Here is an 18822-nt window from a genome sequence, read left to right on the forward strand (position 1 = left end):
TGGATATTAGGATTATTCCAGACAAAGGGGACAGAATGAATAGAAATTTAGGGCCATGAAAGAGTATGGTCCATTTAGAGAACTTCAAGTTCTTTAGCATGGATGGAATACAGGGAGGCAGTGGGTCAAAGAAAGAGAAAAAGCTGGAGAGATAAGGAAGGCCAAATTGCCTTGAGTCATTCAGTGGAGCCTAAACTCTATTGTGTTCAGAAGAAGAATATTTGACAGTTGACGGTTTTAATCAGGGGATTAGTGTAACATTATCTTATTTTATATTAAAGAGATCACCTTGGGAATAGTTTGGAGGGTGAATTGGAGGTTGTGAAAAACTAGAAGGGAGATCAGTTAGGGTATCATTGGAAAGTCTAAGTAAGTCTAACCATGGTTTGAACTAAGTACCAATGCTAATAGAGAGGAAATGGCCAATATAAGAAGAGTTAAGGGAATAGAAGTTACGTAATTTTCCTGCTAATCTGATGTGAAGAGAGAGGCAAAGTGAAAGAAAATATTTGGAGATGACCTTCCAATTACTGGGTTGGATGCAAGTTCCCATTATGTGATGATGTAATTAATCCAGATCAGAACTGAAGATGGTGGTAACAGGTTTTGAGGACAAGATCATGGAGTTCAGTTTTGAGGTGCCTGTGAGACAGCTCAGTGGGGAGTGGATTTAGGAGCTCTAAAGCTTAGGTGAGAGGTCTGGACAGTTGAATCAGAGGTTCTAAGTTGAATCGAAAATCCAGGATGATATTGTTCTGAAAGAACAATGTAATGTGAGCAATGAATAGGATGTAAGGGGTGGAACTTGGGGTAAGACCTGTAGTTAACAGGAGTTAGCAGATAAGGAGGGCTTCCCAGGTGACACTCCTGCCAATGCAGGAGATGTAAGACACAGGTTTGATCCCTGGGTCAGGAAGATTACCTGGAGGAGGGCATGGCTACGCACTCCAGTATTCTTGCCTGGAGAATCCCATGGACAGAAGAACCTGGTGGGTTATGGTCTATGGGGTCACACAGAGTCAGACATGACTGAAGCGACTTAGAATGCACACACATGCATGTAGATAAGGAAGAGCTAGCAAAAGACACTGGGGAAGAATGGTCAGAAGGAACCCAGAGGAGAAAGTCTTTTATTTACTATAGAAACAAATACTATGTGGGATTAGAAATAGTTAAATATGGCTAACAGGTATATAGTCAGAGTTCTTGGAGAAAATTTTAACAAGTAGTAGTAAAATGGTGGACTTGGATGGTTAGATGGATGATTCTGGCAGAGGCTTTTTTTTTTTTTTTGCCTCAAAAAGTGACATTTGTTCAAAGAGTCAAAGAAAAAAAAAGAAAAATGGCAAGATGTCCATCCCTTGGTTCCCTTCCCTCCTCACTTCTGCTGCTTCTTGGCCCCCTCCAAGGTTTGATCCCTGGCTGGCGCTAGGTAGCACAACAACCCCCCTCATGTGAGGTCAGCAACATTAAGGGGCATCTCCTCAGTGGAAGTGTTGTGGAAGGTCTCGATGTCTCAAAGAGTCCTCTTGTCTTCTTCTCTCACCATATTAATAGCCATACTCTTCTGGCCGAAACATCCACCATGAGCAATTCTGTGGATATAGTTTTCTCTGTTGGTGGGGAAGTCATAGTTGATGAGTAAGGAAACTTGCTGTACATCGATGCCTCTGGCCTATGTCAAGAAAGAAAGGAGCTTCAGTGTGTGAATGAGAAAGCACAAGTCTATCCAGAATTAAGCATACATGTACACGGTCAAAGGAAGGAAAAGGAAATAAACATCCCCTTCCCTCAGAAACCAGAGGCTTGCCAGATTTTATTCCAAGTTGCTACTTTCCAAAAGAGGGGCACTAGTGGCCCCCTTCGAAGAGGGAATAAACTTGGATCAGACTTTTTTTAAAATTAATTTTTATTGGAGTATAATTGCTTTACCACTATACATGTGTTAGTTTCTGCTATATAGCAAACTGAATGAACTATACATATACATATGTCCCCCCGCCCCCACCTTTAAAAATTTCTTTCCCATTTAGGTCACCACAGAGCAGAGTTCCCTGTGCTATACAGTAGGCTATCATTAGTTATCTAATATTTTATACATAGTAGTATATATACGTCAATCCCATTCTCACACTTCATTCCACCCCTCTTCCCACCTTGGTTTCCATGTGTCCATTCTCTATGTCAGTGTCTGTATTTCTGCTTTGCAAATAAGTTCATCTATATCATTTTCTAGATTCTACATATAAGCAATATTATATGATATTTGTTTTTCTCTGACTTACTTCACTCTGTATGACAGTCTCTAGGTCCATCCAAGTCTCTGCAAACTGCACAATTTTGTTACTTTTTATGGCCCAGTAACATTCCATTGTATACGTACCACATCTTCATATACATTCCTCTGTTGATGAACATTTGGGTTGCTTCCATGTCCTGGCTACTGCAAATAGTGGCACAGACTTTTAAAACTTCTTTTAAGAGAGTATGGAAGAATGGAAATCCTGGAAGTAGAGAAGAAATCTGGAATTCTCAAAACAGTTGCAAATCACTGGTTTTTGCAAATATATTAATAGATTTATGGAAAAATGAATGTAGTGTTTTCAAAGACTGTGGTTTTGCCTATTATACAGAGTGAAGTAAGCCAGAAAGAAAAGCACCAATACAGAATACTAATGCATTTATATGGAATTTAGAAAGATGGTAACGATAACCCTGTATGCAAGACAGCAAAAGAGACACAGATGTATAGAACAGTCTTTTAGACTCTGTGGGAGAGGGAGAGAGTGGGACGATCTGGGAGAATGGCATTGTTTTATCTGTTTTGATAAGCAGGGTTTTATTTGTGAGTAATCAGAAAATGAAGAAATGGGACTTTTTTTGTCTTCAAATTGAGGTTGATATGAATTCTGCTTTTTTCTTTTTTTTGCTATTCTCTTTTTTGTTCTCTGCTTCTCAAAAATACCAGACCTTAGGAGAATTCACATACATTTGAGCTGTCTTATAATATTATGGAGTGGAATTGACCCATAGGCCCACTGGACCTGCAGCAACGAAAGCTACTGTCACTTTCAAGGTGTATGTGAAGGGCATGTTACTTCTGCCCTGGTTGTTTAAACTCGATGCGTATACTGCAAGTTATTCTTGTCCTGGGTGAACCAGTGAAAGCTTCTCTGAGATTTCACATACTAGATTATCTTCTTCTTAGATTTCAATTGGACCAGTTTAGACCTTTGACTTTTTAAATAACAGGCAGGTAAACTTCAAGCTGGGCTTATATGAGATAGGATCTCACTTCTGGTATAATTTTATACAAAATGTCTTTAAGTTGAAAGGCATTGCTACACAGAATAACCATGGGGCATTTTTGTCCTTTCTTCCTACCTGCAATTTTGAAAATGTGTGCCATTGTGAAAAAAGAATGAGCTTTTAGTGTGAACTGTCATTTTATAAAATAACTTAAAATGTGTGGTATCAGAAGAGGGGTAATTAGGTCATCTTACAAAATTCTTATATATAGTCTTACTTTTCAGTTAAATCAGAAATTGTGATTTTTTTTAAAAATATTTAATAAACTTAATAAAAAAAAAAATAAATAAATAAAGCAAAAAAAAAAAAAAAATACAAAAGGTACTCCAGGAAATGCAAATTAAAACCACAATGTGAAAGAAAAAAAAAAAAAAGAAATTGAATTACAACTTTTTTCTTTATTTTGGAGGGCCATTAGACTAGCCAGCCATTCACAACAAGAAGGACATAAGACCTAAATATAAATAGAATCTGATGTTTTCCTTTGTTTTATTTCATGTTAGTTAAGTCATTCATTTGGATTTTTTTTTTTAATCTTTTTTTGCAGCTCTCATTCAGGTTGTATGTGGGGAAACAAGTTTTATTTTGGTTACCATGAACAGAAGAAACAAATGTTTGAATTTAATTTAATTTGTATTTTCTTATAAAGAATCCATAAAACAATTTTTTTGGGGGGAGGAGCTCAGTTTGATTATTTTTCAAAAAACACCAGCAAGATTACTATCCAAAGGTTGTTAGAAAGAACTTCAAATGCTTCCAAGAAGCCTTTGAAAGTTTGAATTGTAACCTGCTAAAGATATTTACATTTTATTATAAAATGTGATTTTTTTTTTTTTTTTTTTTGCTATATTGAAATCCAGAATTCTTAAAAGTTAAGGAAATAAAAATTTCAGTCTCATGAATCTGGACATATGGTACTTTTAATAGTTGTAGCCTTACCACATTGTTGGGGGGCTTCCCTTGTAGCTCAGTCAGTAAAGAATCTGCCTACAGTGCAGGAGACCTGGGTTCGATCCCTGGGTTGGGAAGATCACCTGGAGAAGGAAATGTCAACCCACTCCAGCATTCTTGCCTGGAAAATCCCACGGACAGAGGAGCCTAGTGGGCTTCAGTCCATGGGGTCGCAAAGAGTTGGGAATGTTGGAATATATACATTCTATTGTATTTCCTTTGCTCTGTTTTATTCTTAAAACAAAAGAAAACAAAAATCCTAAAAAAGTCAACCAACCAACCGAACAAAATAAAACAATTGTAGCCCTATCTCTGGAACGTACCTCTTATGTCTCACTCTAGAATTGATTTCAAGGGGCTCAAGACTCTTTATGAGGCTGTTGTGCCTTAGGAATTTTTTAGAGTATTTAGGCATGCTGCATTTCTAATTAATGCACATGTAGGCATTAATATGCCTTAGATTTTGAAGTCAAGAGATCCAATGAAATGAGTCACTAGAGGGAAGCTTTGTGTTAAGCCCTTTCATTATGGGAACAAAGAGCAAAAACATTCTTGAATAATAATTACAGGCTCTATAGATGAAAGAGGTATTTTTAACCTAAATGTAGACAAGTAGATGCTACATTCCTACTGAAAAGGGGATAATAATATCAACTAATATTTATTGAGCTCTTAATAGGTGTCTGAGGCATGGGCTAAGTTACGACTTATATATGGATTTTTAATTTTAATCTTCAAGATAATTTTGAAGAAGGTACACTTCAGTTCAGTTCAGTTCAGTTCAGTTGCTCAGTCATGTCCGACTCTTTGTGACCCCATGAATGGCAGCACGCCAGGCCTCCCTGTCCATCACCAACTCCTGGAGTCCATCCAAACCCATGTCCATTGAGTCTGTGATGCCATCCAACCATCTTATCCTCTGTCGTCCCCTTCTTCTCCTGCCCTCAATCTTTCCCAGCATCAGGGTCTTTTCAAATGAGTCAGCTCTTCACATCAGGTGGCCAAAGTATTGGATTTCAGCTTCAACATCAGTCCTTCCAATGAACACCCAGGACTGATCTCCTTTAGGATGGACTGGTTGGATCTCCTTGCAGTCCAAGGGATTCTCAAGAGTCTTCTCCAACACCACAGTTCAAAAGCATCAATTCTTCGGTGCTCAGCTTTCTTTATAGTCCAACTCTCACATCCATACATGACTACTGGAAAAACCATAGCCTTGACTAGACGGCTGCTTTTTAATATACTGTCTATGTTGTTCATAACTTTCCTTCCGAGGAGTAAGCGTCTTTTAATTTCATGGCTGCAATCACCATCTGCAGCGATTTTGGAGCCCCCAAAAATAAAGTCTGACACTGTTTCCATTGTTTCCCCATCTATTTGCCATGAAGTGATGGGACTGCATGCCATGATCTTCATTTTCTGAATGTTGAGTTTTAAGCCAACTTTTTCACTCTCCTCTTTCACTTTCATCAAGAGGCTTTTTAGTTCTTCTTCACTTTCTGCCATAAGGGTGGTGGTATTTGCGTATCTGAGGTTATTGGTATTTCTTGATTCCAGCTTGTGCTTCCTCCAGCCCAGCGTTTCTCATGATGTACTCTGCATATAAGTTAAATAAGCAGGGTGACAATATACAGCCTTTACATACTCCTTTTCTGAGGAAGCTGATGTTTAGAGAGGTTCACTAACTTGCCTAAAGTCACCAGTGAGCAGAGCCTAGATTCTCACCCAGACCAGCTTCAAAGCCAGTCCTCTTAATTACTGAGATCCAATGGTGATGAAATGTAGAATTTAAGAATCCTTTTGTAGACAGTGGGAGTGGAGAAGCTGCAGTGGTTCTCACACTGGCTGCTGCGTTGTTGCCCTGCTGAGGGGCTGAGTGGAGCTGAAATCTAGTCCTCCCTCTGCTGGACAAACTGCGGGCCTTCCTGCTAACACCTACAGGGCTTTTGCTAATTGGTCTGCCTGAAAGACTCAGATTTTACTAGTTCACTCAAAGCAAATCTTAATTCTCTAAACCTCTGAGTACTGCTGCCTATATTTCCATTCATTCACAATAATCCTTTGACTCCGACCTGTCTCTTTCTGGTCCACATCTTCCTTGGTTGTCAAATTTCATCTGTCTTTATGTTGTCAACTCTGAAATCTGTATTTTGATCCCAGACTTCTCTCCCAAACTCTACTTTCATATATCTAACTGCCTACTTACTAATAACATCTTTACTTGGATGTCTATTATACATCCTATATTTGTATGTATCTCAACTCATGTCCCAAACTGGGCTCTTCATCTTCCTGTTCCTCCTGCAGCATCCCTACCTCAGTTAATGGCACTACCATCCTTCCAGTTGCTTCAGATAAAAAACTTAAAGCTATCTTGAATTCTTTTTATCCTATGTTCAAATCGGTCCAGAATTCCTATTGGTTCACAATTGTCTACAATCTGACCACTTCTGTTCATTTCTGCTGCCACCAGTCAGGTTTAGGCCATTATTTTCTCTCATCGGGGTCACTACAGAAGTTTCCCAATAGTGTCCCTAATTTTGCTCTTGCCTTCAATACTTCCTTTTATTCACCAGAGTGATCCTTTCAAAATATAAAACAGATTATGTTTCTCCAGTGTTCAAACCCCTGCATGATGTCTCATGGTTTGATATGATCTGTGCTTCCCCCCTGTACCCCCCTTAACTAACTCCATTACCATTCTGACCTTCTCTTTTACTATGCTTTTTTAGTTCACGCCAAGCCACTTACCCTGGCCTCCTTGCTCATCTGCAAACAGTACTCTCCTGTCATTAGGTTTTTTCTCCAGTTGTTATCTCTGCCTAGAATGCTCTTCTCCCAGACCTCTGCTTGGCTAATTTCCTAACCTCCTGAAGTCGTTGCTCAAATGTACTCTTCTCATTGAGGTTAATATTTATCTTATTTAATATTGCAGTCTGCTCCCAACTCTCTTATCACTTACTCTGTTTTTCTTTTTTTGCTAGCATGTCTTTTTCTAAGGCACTAAATGATGTTACTGTTATAAGGTTTACTGTTTATGCTCTCTCCTTTCCCATGACTAGCACAAAGTAGAAACAATAAATATAAGTTGAATTAGTGAATAAATGAATGGTGCCCTATAGTCTAGGGGTGCCTCTGATCTCAAATCACTTAGGTCTTATAACTGACCAAAAGGCAAGGTAGAAGAGCTTACACTGATTATTGATCTTAAATAAATACATGGAAAGTATTGTAAAATGTAAGAAGAACATCTGAAAAGAGAGAAATTCAATTATTAGACAATTGCTTGATTTTATTGACTCTGACAAACCTAAGTTCCTTTTTTTCACCAAATGAGTAAAAGATGTGTGTATTTCTTTCTTGACAGGACAAACAATCCAGTAGATGATTGCATTGGAAGCATGGAAGTGGGGATTTGGGGTGGGGATGGAGGTACACTTGGAAAATAGCTATGTGTAGACATTATAGTGGAAATTTTTAAAATTATAGTTGTCCCCTTTCCATTTGGTTTCACTCTAGCTAAGACTTAATTTTACAAAATCAATTGTGATTAAATTATGCAGTAAATCCCCCATGCCCCGTTTTCCTTTTCTTTACTTAAACCTGTTTATTGTAATTTAGATGATTTTTTGGTCAATTAACATTTGGTTCCACTCCTTCACATTACTCCTAACCACATTCAGCTAAACCTTCTACGGGATGCCGATGAGGGAGAGTGAAGCCTACTTTTGTTTTGTACTCAATAGAAATTTTTAATGATAATTAAAATAAATGTTCTCTTTCATGAAGCTATCTCAGTACTTGGAAACCCTTAATTAGTTGCTCACCCTTTCTTCTGATATTTTAGAAGTACAGTGTCAGCTAATATTAACATTTGTAATGATCATGGGATTTTTTTTGTTGTTTAGTCACTAAGTCATGTCCAATTCTTTTGTGACCCCATGCACTGTAGCCTGCCAAGCTCCTCTGTCCATGGGATTTCCCAGGCAAGAATACTGGAGTGGGTTGTCATTTCCTTCTCCAGGGGATCTTCCTGACCCAGGGATTGAATCCACATCTCCTGCATTGACAGGCAGATTCTTTACCACTGAAGATGGTGGGGATTGTGACCTACTAAAAGTATTTCCCTTTTCTATTTCACTATATGAGATCCCAAATGGATCTCATGAAGCCCAAAGATACTTTTCATAGAAGAATTGTTGACACCATCAAAGCACTTTAAACTTGAAGGAAAGAAATCTATTCTCAGATAAAGCCATCAAAGGCATGTGAATGTGTTCATACACATATGCATGTGTGTGTGTGTTAATGTTGTGACAATAATTAGGGCATAGAAAGAACCATGTTAATAGAGATGATGTATAATGATTACTTAGAGAAAAATCACATGAGAAAGGGTCAATAATAAATAAGTAATAAAAAACATAGGTACATGGAAAAACAATTTAATCTTCATAGATATCAATAAATTATGAATTTTGTTGTATTTTTAAGTTTTTAAATTGTTTATTTTCTCATGAATGTAATGCTGAATGTTCACAAAAATAATTTTAATAAAAGGAGTAAAGAAATATATGCAGCGAATAACAACTCTTGCATGGAAACAAGTAAACTTAAGGAAAAGTAATAACAGAGAGTATTTGAATGAGGGGGAAACAGAGAGGAAAATAGAAGTAATTTTGTTGCAGAAGCTTGAAAGTCTTTCCCTAAATGTGGAAGAACTGATGCCTTTTTACTGTACCTCTGTGTTAACTGCATGTTTTAGAAGATTGAGGATAGAATGAAAGAGCAAATCTGACTAAAAGGGCAGAACTTGGTGATATGGAGTGCTAGAAAGTTTGGGTAGTTCTGTCCTTAACATTTGTAGTCAGCAGAATGAAAATATACATGGAGGCCTGCATACCATACTTACATATGTGAAAGCTACAAATAAAGCTAACAAGTTGCTAAAATAGGTTCTATCCTCTTATCTTTCTGCCTTGGGAACTATACCTCCAAATTGACCTGAAAGATATAGATCTGGATTTAGAATTCTTGTATTCCTTGACGTTTCCTGTTAGAATGAGGTGCTGCCCCTGATGGTCAGCTTCCTTTCCTTTCCACTTCTGGCTCTATCTTGTACTTGAGAGGCCTTGGGTACATGCAAATGGACAACTTGCATGTCTGAGCTCCATAATACTCATCAGCAAACAGCGGCCTCTTGGCTACCTCTCAGGTATGGGGATGGGCATGTTGTCATTTGCACTTAGAAGTTTGGGTTGCAGAAAGAGGCTGGCATAGGCATTGGAAGTGGACTTGGACTAAGTAGAGAGTTGGGGGTACTGAGTGTGTCAGAAAGGGTATATATGAGCTCTGGGAAGACACATCACCTTGGTCTCATGGACTCTTCTGAAGCATTAATAGAATGTGTATCCCCCATGACCTCTCAGAGTTAACTTCACTTAAAAGTGAAATACTTGTTAAACTGAATGAGTTTTAAATTGCTATAAGCTCAATTTAAAGCAAGGAATAAAGTGGAGTAAAGAAAATGTAGGCATATGGACAAAGGCAACCTGGGAGAAAGGAAGTATCCACATGATACTTTGTTCCGCCTTACAGACTACCCCTGGAGACATCTATTACTGTTGTCAAGAGATTTGTTTTCCTCCCTTAAGTTCTGAAAATTGGGGTTTAATCTAGTCTGCTTTGTTTCCAAACCTGAACCTTTCCCACTTTATAAACCTATCTCTAGGGGTTAGAAGTTAAAAAATGTCAGATTTCAACTCAACAAGAGGAAGAACTTTATAAAAGTAATCACTGGCATCTAATGGTATAGTGAGCATCTCATTTCCCAGTACATTGTTGAAATGAAGGACGCTGTAGGAGGTGTCCTTGAATTGTTTCAGAGATACTTTCTAACTCTTAAAGTTTTGTGGATTATGAAGTGCAAATGCCTTGGGTTATAATACCCATACCCTAGCAGGATTTTAGTTTTGGATTCACATTGCATTATGGCTACAAAAGGTTGGTAAAAACTCGTCAGACTTTGACCTTGCTTTGACTTCATTTGCAAAATTCTGCAGTTTGATGCCTATTATTGCCTTGATCTCCAAATCAGTTTCCTCAGTTAACTAGAAAATGTTTTGATACTATACAAAAAGTGATTAGTATGTACAGTGTTAGTATTTTTAATAGTATACTCAATTTTGGAGATGTGATTGTACTTAAATGCTTTCTTAAATTATTAGATTTGTCATAATTGTTTCATTTGAAAATTTCAGCATAATTATCTGTTTTTAATAAGATATATGAAAGAATTATAAATATTAATTATGAGTTTATCTGATTATAAGTTATTTGAAATCACAATTTTGACTATTTGTACAAATTTCTCTGTTGAGTCACTGGAGACAGTCTTTGGCAGAGTCTTATTATTCTCAAGAATACTTTATATATCCATTTTTGTAGTAAGAGAGTCATGGAATGTAGCCATGTGGCATATATTTGGAGAGCAATCAAGATTGCCGGGAGAAATATCAATAACCTCAGATATGCAGATGACACCACCCTTATGGCAGAAAGTGAAGAGGAACTAAAAAGCCTCTTGATGAAGGTGAAAGTGGAGAGTGAAAAAGTTGACTCCAAGCTCAACATTCAGAAAACGAAGATCATGGCATCCGGTCCCATCACTTCATGGGAAATAGATGGGGAAACAGTGGAAACAGTGTCCAACTTTGTTTTTCTGGGCTCCAAAATCACTGCAGATGGTGACTGCAGCCATGAAATTAAAAGATGCTTACTGCTTGGAAGGAAAGTTATGACCAACCTAGATAGCATATTGAAAAGCAGAGACATTACTTTGCCAACAAAGGTCCATCTAGTTAAGGCTATGGTTTTTCCTGTGGTCATGTATGGATGTGAGAGTTGGACTGTGAAGAAGGCTGAGTGCCGAAGAATTGATGCTTTTGAACTGTGGTGTTGGAGAAGACTCTTGAGAGTCCCTTGGACTGCAAGGAGATCCAACCAGTCCATTCTGAAGGAGATCAGCCCTGGGATTTCTTTGGAAGGACTGATGCTAAAGCTGAAACTCCAGTACTTTGGCCACCTCATGCGAAGAGTTGACTCATTGGAAAAGACTCTGATGTTGGGAGGGATTGGGGGCAGGAGGAGAAGGGGACGACAGATGATGAGATGGCTGGATGGCATCACTGACTCGATGGACGTGAGTCTGAGTGGACTCCCGGAGTTGGTGATGGACAGGGAGGCCTGGTGTGCTGCAATTCATGGGGTCGCAAAGAGTCGGACACGACTGAGCGACTGATCTGATCTGAAGGTTTCTAGGCTCTATAATATTTGCCTCTATTTAACAAAGTATTATTATCTAAGAATTAAATTACATCAAGAAAAGAGCCAATAAGGAAGATTTTTTTTTTTTTTTGTACAGGGTGGTTTTGTTTGTGCATCTCTCTCTCTGTACATGTATCAGGCATATAGTATAGGCTTAGTGAAGCACTGATCTTTTCAGTTACATGTACATGAAGAGATCATGATTATCTTTGGATATATATACACTAAAACATTTATGGATCCAGGGGAAGGATGTGAGAGAGCGTGAGAGGCTGAAGGGCAGAGAGATGCTGATTATGTGGAACTAAAACAGTGGGATCTGAGAAAGGAAGAAGGAGAATAGGTGCAGACTCTCGGGCAAGGAGTTGGAGTGAACATGGACCCTACCCTGAGATTCTGACTTCCCTTAGGGGTTGGAGGCAGAGGTATAGAAAAAAGAACACTACTCTTTCCTAGAATCCCTGAGATTGAGAGGAGTGTTGAAAGGACTGATTCTGGGATAAAACATGATTTCATGAAAATGTGTCATTCTTTCTTTCACTTATTCATCTATCTCCATAGTCCATTTGTAAAACCAAAACCAACCTTGGTTTTATGAATGAACTTTGTAAGAAAATAAGAAATGTAGAAGAAAGTTTGGAAGAAACTTTGAAAGAAAATAGGCAACAACTAAATGGAAAAATTTGTGCATTGATAGTAACACATACTTCTATAGACTATAATAGTTTATAGGCTAATAATAAGCCAAGTTATATATAGTACAGATGTATTTCTTACTGTTATCTTGTGAACCTTCAGTAAATACTTGCTGGAAGATTATTGACTGTGAATAAGTTAATATAGATTTGTGGGCTTAGAAATTTGGGTAATAGTCTTCATGGCTGATGTGTTACTTTGAATATGTTATGAAATTCTATACATGGTCACTTGCTATATATGTATTCTTATTGAAAAGTCTCACTGAACCAACATTTAAGATTTATATTAAGGTCTGAAAGAATGGTTTGCAATGTTTTTCTTATTTTGTCTTGCCCAAATATGAAGATTTGTCTTTCTTTTTATAATAACGATGCCAATTTATGTTAGTTTCTTTTCTGTAAAGGAAAGTAAATTGCCCAAAACGTTCTTCTTCAAATCAAAACCCTCAAATGATTCCCCAAATAGAGAGATGTATCATGTCTTCCAAAGTCCTACCTGATTCCTCATCTGAATGATCATTAACAACAGGCAAAATATGGGCTCTAGCTGCCTTAGTGCTTATGATTTCATGGAAGTCAAAGCATGTGTTTGCTGCAAGATATCTCTCACCAACTCAGCCATTCTTTTTTTAGTTAAGACTCCTGATCAAATGCAAACTCACCTTGGCTGGGTTATAATTTTAGTCATGAACAAACCAGCATAAATTAATTTGTTAGAGGACCCAAGCCCAGAAACATGACCTGAGAAAACAGTTGGGGAATACCTTGTATCTCTGTTGGTGGACTTGGCACCTTTGTCCTCTGAGGGCTACAGCTGATAGCAGGAGGAGGTGCGTGAATACTAAGCACACATATGCTATGATTTTCATTAGTGCTTTCCTCTAGAAAGTATTTTTTCTTTATTAGTAAATGTCTTTTTGTTTTTGTGCACAGGCAGCATGTCAGCTGAAACACCAATCACACTGAGTATCAATCCTCAGGATCTGCGGGTCCAGACATTCACTGTAGAGAAACTACTGGAGCCTCTCATAATCCAGGTATTGATAACATGGAAATTACAATGAATAGTAACTGCAAAAGTACTAAGAACATAGGAAAAATAAATAATGGAAAGATTTGATTTTTATAGAATGATATGTTATCCAAAATTGTCTTTTAAGATGTTTTAAAGTGTACGAAGGTATCTATTTAGTAATAATAATGATAACATTCTGAAAGTTCCTCCCCAGATTCTCTTTAAAAAGCAAAAAAGTAATAATATGCATATGCAGTTTTGAAAGTACCTTTATGCAAATTATCTTGTTCAATTGTCATGAAAACTGAGCGAGGCAGGCAGCATGGTTAAAACCATTCTTATTACACAGAAAAGGAAACAGCTAGAAACAGCCTAAAGAATTTCAGTGACTTGCCTCAGAGCACATGGTGGCTCATCTGTCAAATAGGAAATTATTTTAAAATACCAAAATGTATGAGAAAAGCAGATATTTAAGTTATTCTATAATAAAAATCTTTCCATAAAGTGAATAATTCCTTGATAATATGCATAATGATTCTCTGACTTTATTATGTAAGCCCAGGTTTTATTTATTGGCTTTTCTTAGAGTAGAGCTTGGAGAAACTTACACTATAGTATAGATTTAAATTTTTTGTTTTTAACCCCAAATTTGTGAGAAAACTCCTCTTTAGACTTACCTTCCATCATATCCCCTAAGACAAATTGTCCCTTTTTCTAAGGCCTTGAAGTACTCTAGGGTTTCTTAAGTGAGAAATGACACTGACCTTACCTCTGATTTAAACATTTTCTGCTTGTCTTCTTTGTGAGGTGGATGGTGGGGAGGAGAGTAGCTCTAAGAGTAAGCTTTGTACATATTTTTACTTAGCATATCTCCTACTGGAAAGATGATTTAAAACATGTGCCTCACTGATGATAGCTTAATCATGAACTTTGGCAGTCTATAAGATACTAATATCTGGTATGAAATTGATATTAGATGACTCTGAAACTTCACTGAAGTCCCTGTCTTTGCCACCCACAGAATGGTCTCATGTTAAAAAGAGAATTTTTGTACAATAAAATTATTTGCCCAAGCTCTTGATTTTCATTATAATGGGATTCTCCTTACAAAAAACCAGTACATTTCAAAGTCAGAGTCATTAATTTGGATTTGATGAACAACCTTCTCGTCACTTTGATCATGTATTACCTATCAATACAATAAAAAATTCCATTAAATTAAAGATTTTTTACTAGAATAACATCATACTAAATATATCATCACATTCTTTTTTTTCAGAGTGTTTAATTTGAAATTGTTACATTGTTCATTTTAAGCATGTAATATAGTCTCTGATTATAGTGGAAAACATTCCAAAAGAATGTTCTTTTGGAACATGATCTTTAAGTTCATAATGCCACCAGATAAAGTTATCATTTAGTAATCCCATTAAAAAAGTCTCACCTTTTGTCATTATTTATCTTCATGTTATGTTCCTTTGCTTTCAAGGTTCCACAGAAATTACTTACCATCTCTGTATATAACTCAAAGTCAAAATTACATTTTAATTTTTGGAGTAATTGGTCATAGATATTATTATGTCACTCTGACTTCTAAATTCATTGATTCATAAATCTTTATTCTGCTCTTTTTATAGTTACCAGTCTTTCCGACCAAACTTGATTTATCTTTAATCTATTTTTTTTCTTTTGGGCACAGGTAAATCACTAGGTCATTTTGCAGGGATGTTCAGGCTGGGATATATTTCAGTCATTCACTTTCATTTTCTATGTGTGATAACTTACACAGTTGCATCCTTCTGTAATAAATTCCTCCAATGGATCAGAAATAATTTTTTTCTCAGCAATTACATTTTTATGATTGCAACTGTAGGCATCTGTACTTTATCACTTTCAAGATCCAAGTTTGGCAATGCAGTGCAGAAAGTCTATTTATGCAGAATTGCGATTAAAAGAATTTACATCTCTATGTTGTATACTCTCTGAAGGAGATATAAACTGCTAAAGCATGCTACAGTTGTTACATAATGGACCCATCTATAATCTTATTTGTCACAGAATATAATTTTCTATGTGTCAGATTCATGTAGAATGTGAGCTAGAACAATTAATTTAAAATCTCTTAAGAACAATAACAAGCTCCTCATAATGTTATCTCCAATGAAGACAGAAGATCTTTTGCGGGGGCAAAGGTTCAAATATATTTTCTGACGTAAATATATTTCATGTTTTCAAGTGGTAAATATAGAGTTAGATCAATAGTAATAAACATTATCACTGTCTCTCACTTCTAACTCTTGTAGGACCTCTTAGCCTTTTCATGGTTTCCACTTTGATAGTGTTTCACATCTATTTCTGGGAGTCCCTTAGGGATGGCTTTTATATACTCTATAATATGCGTTGGGTCAAGTTTAAGAATATCTGCTCAATTTTTTATCAGTCAGCATAAGCTAGGTTATGCTATGATAAAGCCACCTCCAAATCTCTTGAGGCTTCAGTTCAGTTCAGTCCAGTTCAGTCGCTCAGTCATGTCCAACTCTTTGTGACCCCATGAACTGCAGCATGCCAGGACTCCCTGTCCATCACCACCTCCTGGAGTCTACCAAAACCCATGTCCATTGAGTTGGTGATGCCATCCAACCATCTCATTCTCTGTTGTCCCCTTCTTCTCCTGCCCTCAATCTTTCCCAGCATTAGGGTCTTTTCAAATGAGTCAGCTCTTCGCATCAGGTGGCCAAAATATTGGAGTTTCGGCTTCAACATCAGTCCTTCCAATGAACACCCAGGACTTATCTCCTTTATGATGGACTGGTTGGCTCTCCTTGCAGTCCAAGGGACTCTCAAGAGTCTTCTCCAACACCACAGTTCAAAAGCATCAATTCTTCAGCGCTCAGCTTTCTTTATAGTCCAACTCTCACATCCATACATGACTACTGGAAAAATAATGTCTCTGCTTTTTAATATGCTGTCTAAGTTGGTCATAACTTTCCTTCCAAGGAGTAAGCGTCTTTTAATTTCATGGCTGCAATCACCATCTGCAGTGATTTTGGCTTAACAAAGGTTCATTTCCTGCTCAAGCTACATGTTTAAAGTGAGTTGGCTGGGAGGTCTTTGCTTTAATTTAGGCACTCAGGGACCCAGGCTAATGTATATTCCATCTATATTTATTTCCACTATGGTTACAACAGGGAAAGGGAACACTGTGAATCATGCAAGGGCTCCTAAATTGTCCACCTGGATGTGACATATGTCAGTTCCACTCACATTGCTTTTGTCAAAGCAAGTCATGTGGTCAGTGGGGATGCTAGATGTGTGATCTTGTTCTGTGCCCAGGAGGATGGGAATATTTGTGAATAGCCCTGAAAACCTTTATTTTTCCATTGCTACCTTTTCAGGGGTTCTTTTTTCATTAAGTCTCCATCTGATTAGTCACCTTTCCACTCTGATCACATCTGACCTTATCAGGGTGGGCAACTGACTTATTGACAATTATAGGTTGGCAAGAAGCCGGTGAGGCAGTCTGGCATGAGAGCTCTGCCTCTGGGGTATGATGGTAAATTGGTCCTATTGCCATCCTCTCTTTTGGGGATTGACTTTGGGTATAGTTAAGCAGTTACCCAGCATTAAACAGTTATATCGTGTGCAAAGCCGAGCAACACACAGAAAGAAGTAGAGATATGGAGGAGAGTTCTGTTGGAGCAATTTTCAAGTTTGCATCCACAAACTCATGCTGTTGAGGGACAATAAGGTTTCCTAGCTCCCATGGTTTTAATGGATCCATCCAATTTCCAAACCACAAACTAGTCTTAAAATAATACTCTAGCCTCTGTGGGGCCTCACAGTTTCCGGTTTCCTTGAGCATCTACCGTATAGCCCTGATGCTTGTCTTCCTTTGTCAGCTGATTCCCTGGCCTCCTACCTCTTCATCAGTGGCTGAAACTTCAGAAGAAGTTCCATTAGTGGCAGTAATCAAGGGTTCTTGTAACGGCCTTCACTTACTTATTATAGGAGATTTTCCTGTAAAGCTTCTCTTCTGCTCTTCCCTTCATCTCCAGTTTTTGAAGTCTCTGATGTTTGACTCATCAGTTCTCCCAAACTAGTCTATCTGCCATGTTTTTCCACTTTGCCTGGTTTCCTCTAGTTGATGTGTAGAAGGTAACTGCCAAAGATGCCCATTTTTAAGACTGGAAATGGACATGCCAAGGTCTCAGTACCTCTAAATTTTCAAAGTAGCAGAATGACACTGGGCTTTTTCAGAAGAGGAGAAAATACCTTTCTTCCAAACTGTGCTTCACTCTGTCACATATGCCCCAATGAATTATGTGTACCTAGAATCACATGAAATTCCTTTGAGAACAACCCCTTTCAGCTTTTCCCTTAATTTCTCTCTTCTCCTTGTCTTAAGTGTCTAGATGACAAACTAGACACTAATTCTTTTTCTAAGCACCATGTTTTTCTTTCCTCTTTGACTTCTAATGGAGGACTTCTCTGATACACCCCAGTCTAGATGTTGATGCCCAAAGGGTTTATTCCCGTTGTTCTACAGAGAGATTTGATTGACTTCCAGGTAGCAGGGAGAGGACCTCCTTTGGCTTCTTAGCGTTCTAGAATATAATTTCCTTTGTTTCTTTCAGAAAAGTTATCATTTGTCTGTGGTTGTTTTCTGTCATTTTAGGGGCCATTTTGAATGAGCATGATACCTTTTACTTATATTTCTTTGATTCTTTTTTAATTTTATTTTATTTTTAAACTTTACATAATTGTATTAGTTTTGCCAAATATCAAAATGAATCCACCACAGGTATACATGTGTTCCCCATCCTGAACCCTCCTCCCTCCTCCCTCCCTATACCATCCCTCTGGGTCATCCCAGTGCACTAGCCCCAAGCATCCAGTATCGTGCATCGAACCTGGCTGGACTGGCAACTCGTTTCTTACATGATATTTTACATGTTTCAATGTCATTCTCCCAGGTCTTCCCACCCTCTCCCTCTCCCACAGAGTCCATAAGACTGTTCTATACATCAGTGTCTCTTTTGCTGTCTCGTACACCGGGTTATTGTTACCATCTTTCTAAATTCCATATATATGCGTTAGTATACTGTATTTATGTTTTTCCTTCTGGCTTACTTCACTCTGTATAATAGGCTCCAGTTTCATCCACCTCATTAGAACTGATTCAAATGTATTCTTTTTAATGGCTGAGTAATACTCCATTGTGTATATGTACCACAGCTTTCTTATCCATTCATCTGCTGATGGACATCTAGGTTGCTTCCATGTCCTGGCTATTATAAACAGTGCTGCGATGAACATTGGGGTACACATGTCTCTTTCCCTTCTGGTTTCCTCAGTGTGTATGCCCAGCAGTGGGATTGCTGGATCATAAGGCAGTTCTATTTCCAGTTTTTTAAGGAATCTCCACACTGTTCTCCATAGTGGCTGTACTAGTTTGCATTGATTTTATCTCCAAGCTTCTTTTTTTTTTTTGCATCCTTGCTGATTATCCTATCAATAGAATTC

At 37.7% G+C, this 18822-nt stretch overlaps 1 protein-coding gene and 1 non-coding gene across 3 annotated transcripts in view; one reads left to right on the top strand and one right to left on the bottom strand.

The window, feature by feature from the left end:
* CTNNA3 (catenin alpha 3) overlaps nucleotides 1-18822 on the top strand; it is a 1912303-nt gene that overhangs the window by 45614 nt on the left and 1847867 nt on the right. For both annotated transcript variants that reach the window (XM_086381634.1, XM_086381633.1), the window contains exon 2: nucleotides 13218-13321. In XM_086381634.1, coding sequence (XP_086237760.1) covers nucleotides 13223-13321 — 99 coding nt within the window. In that variant the 5' untranslated portion in view covers nucleotides 13218-13222. The remainder of the gene's footprint in view (nucleotides 1-13217; nucleotides 13322-18822) is intronic.
* LOC147343030 (small nucleolar RNA SNORA67) lies at nucleotides 1744-1886 on the bottom strand. Its single transcript, XR_015157234.1, has one exon. It is a non-coding gene; the product is annotated as a small nucleolar RNA SNORA67 (small nucleolar RNA).

The sequence above is a fragment of the Bos grunniens genome, chromosome 28 (genome assembly GCF_055505025.1).
Source record: "Bos grunniens cultivar Pamir isolate PY7600 chromosome 28, Bosgru_T2T1.0, whole genome shotgun sequence".
Classification (NCBI taxonomy): Eukaryota; Metazoa; Chordata; class Mammalia; order Artiodactyla; family Bovidae; genus Bos; species Bos grunniens.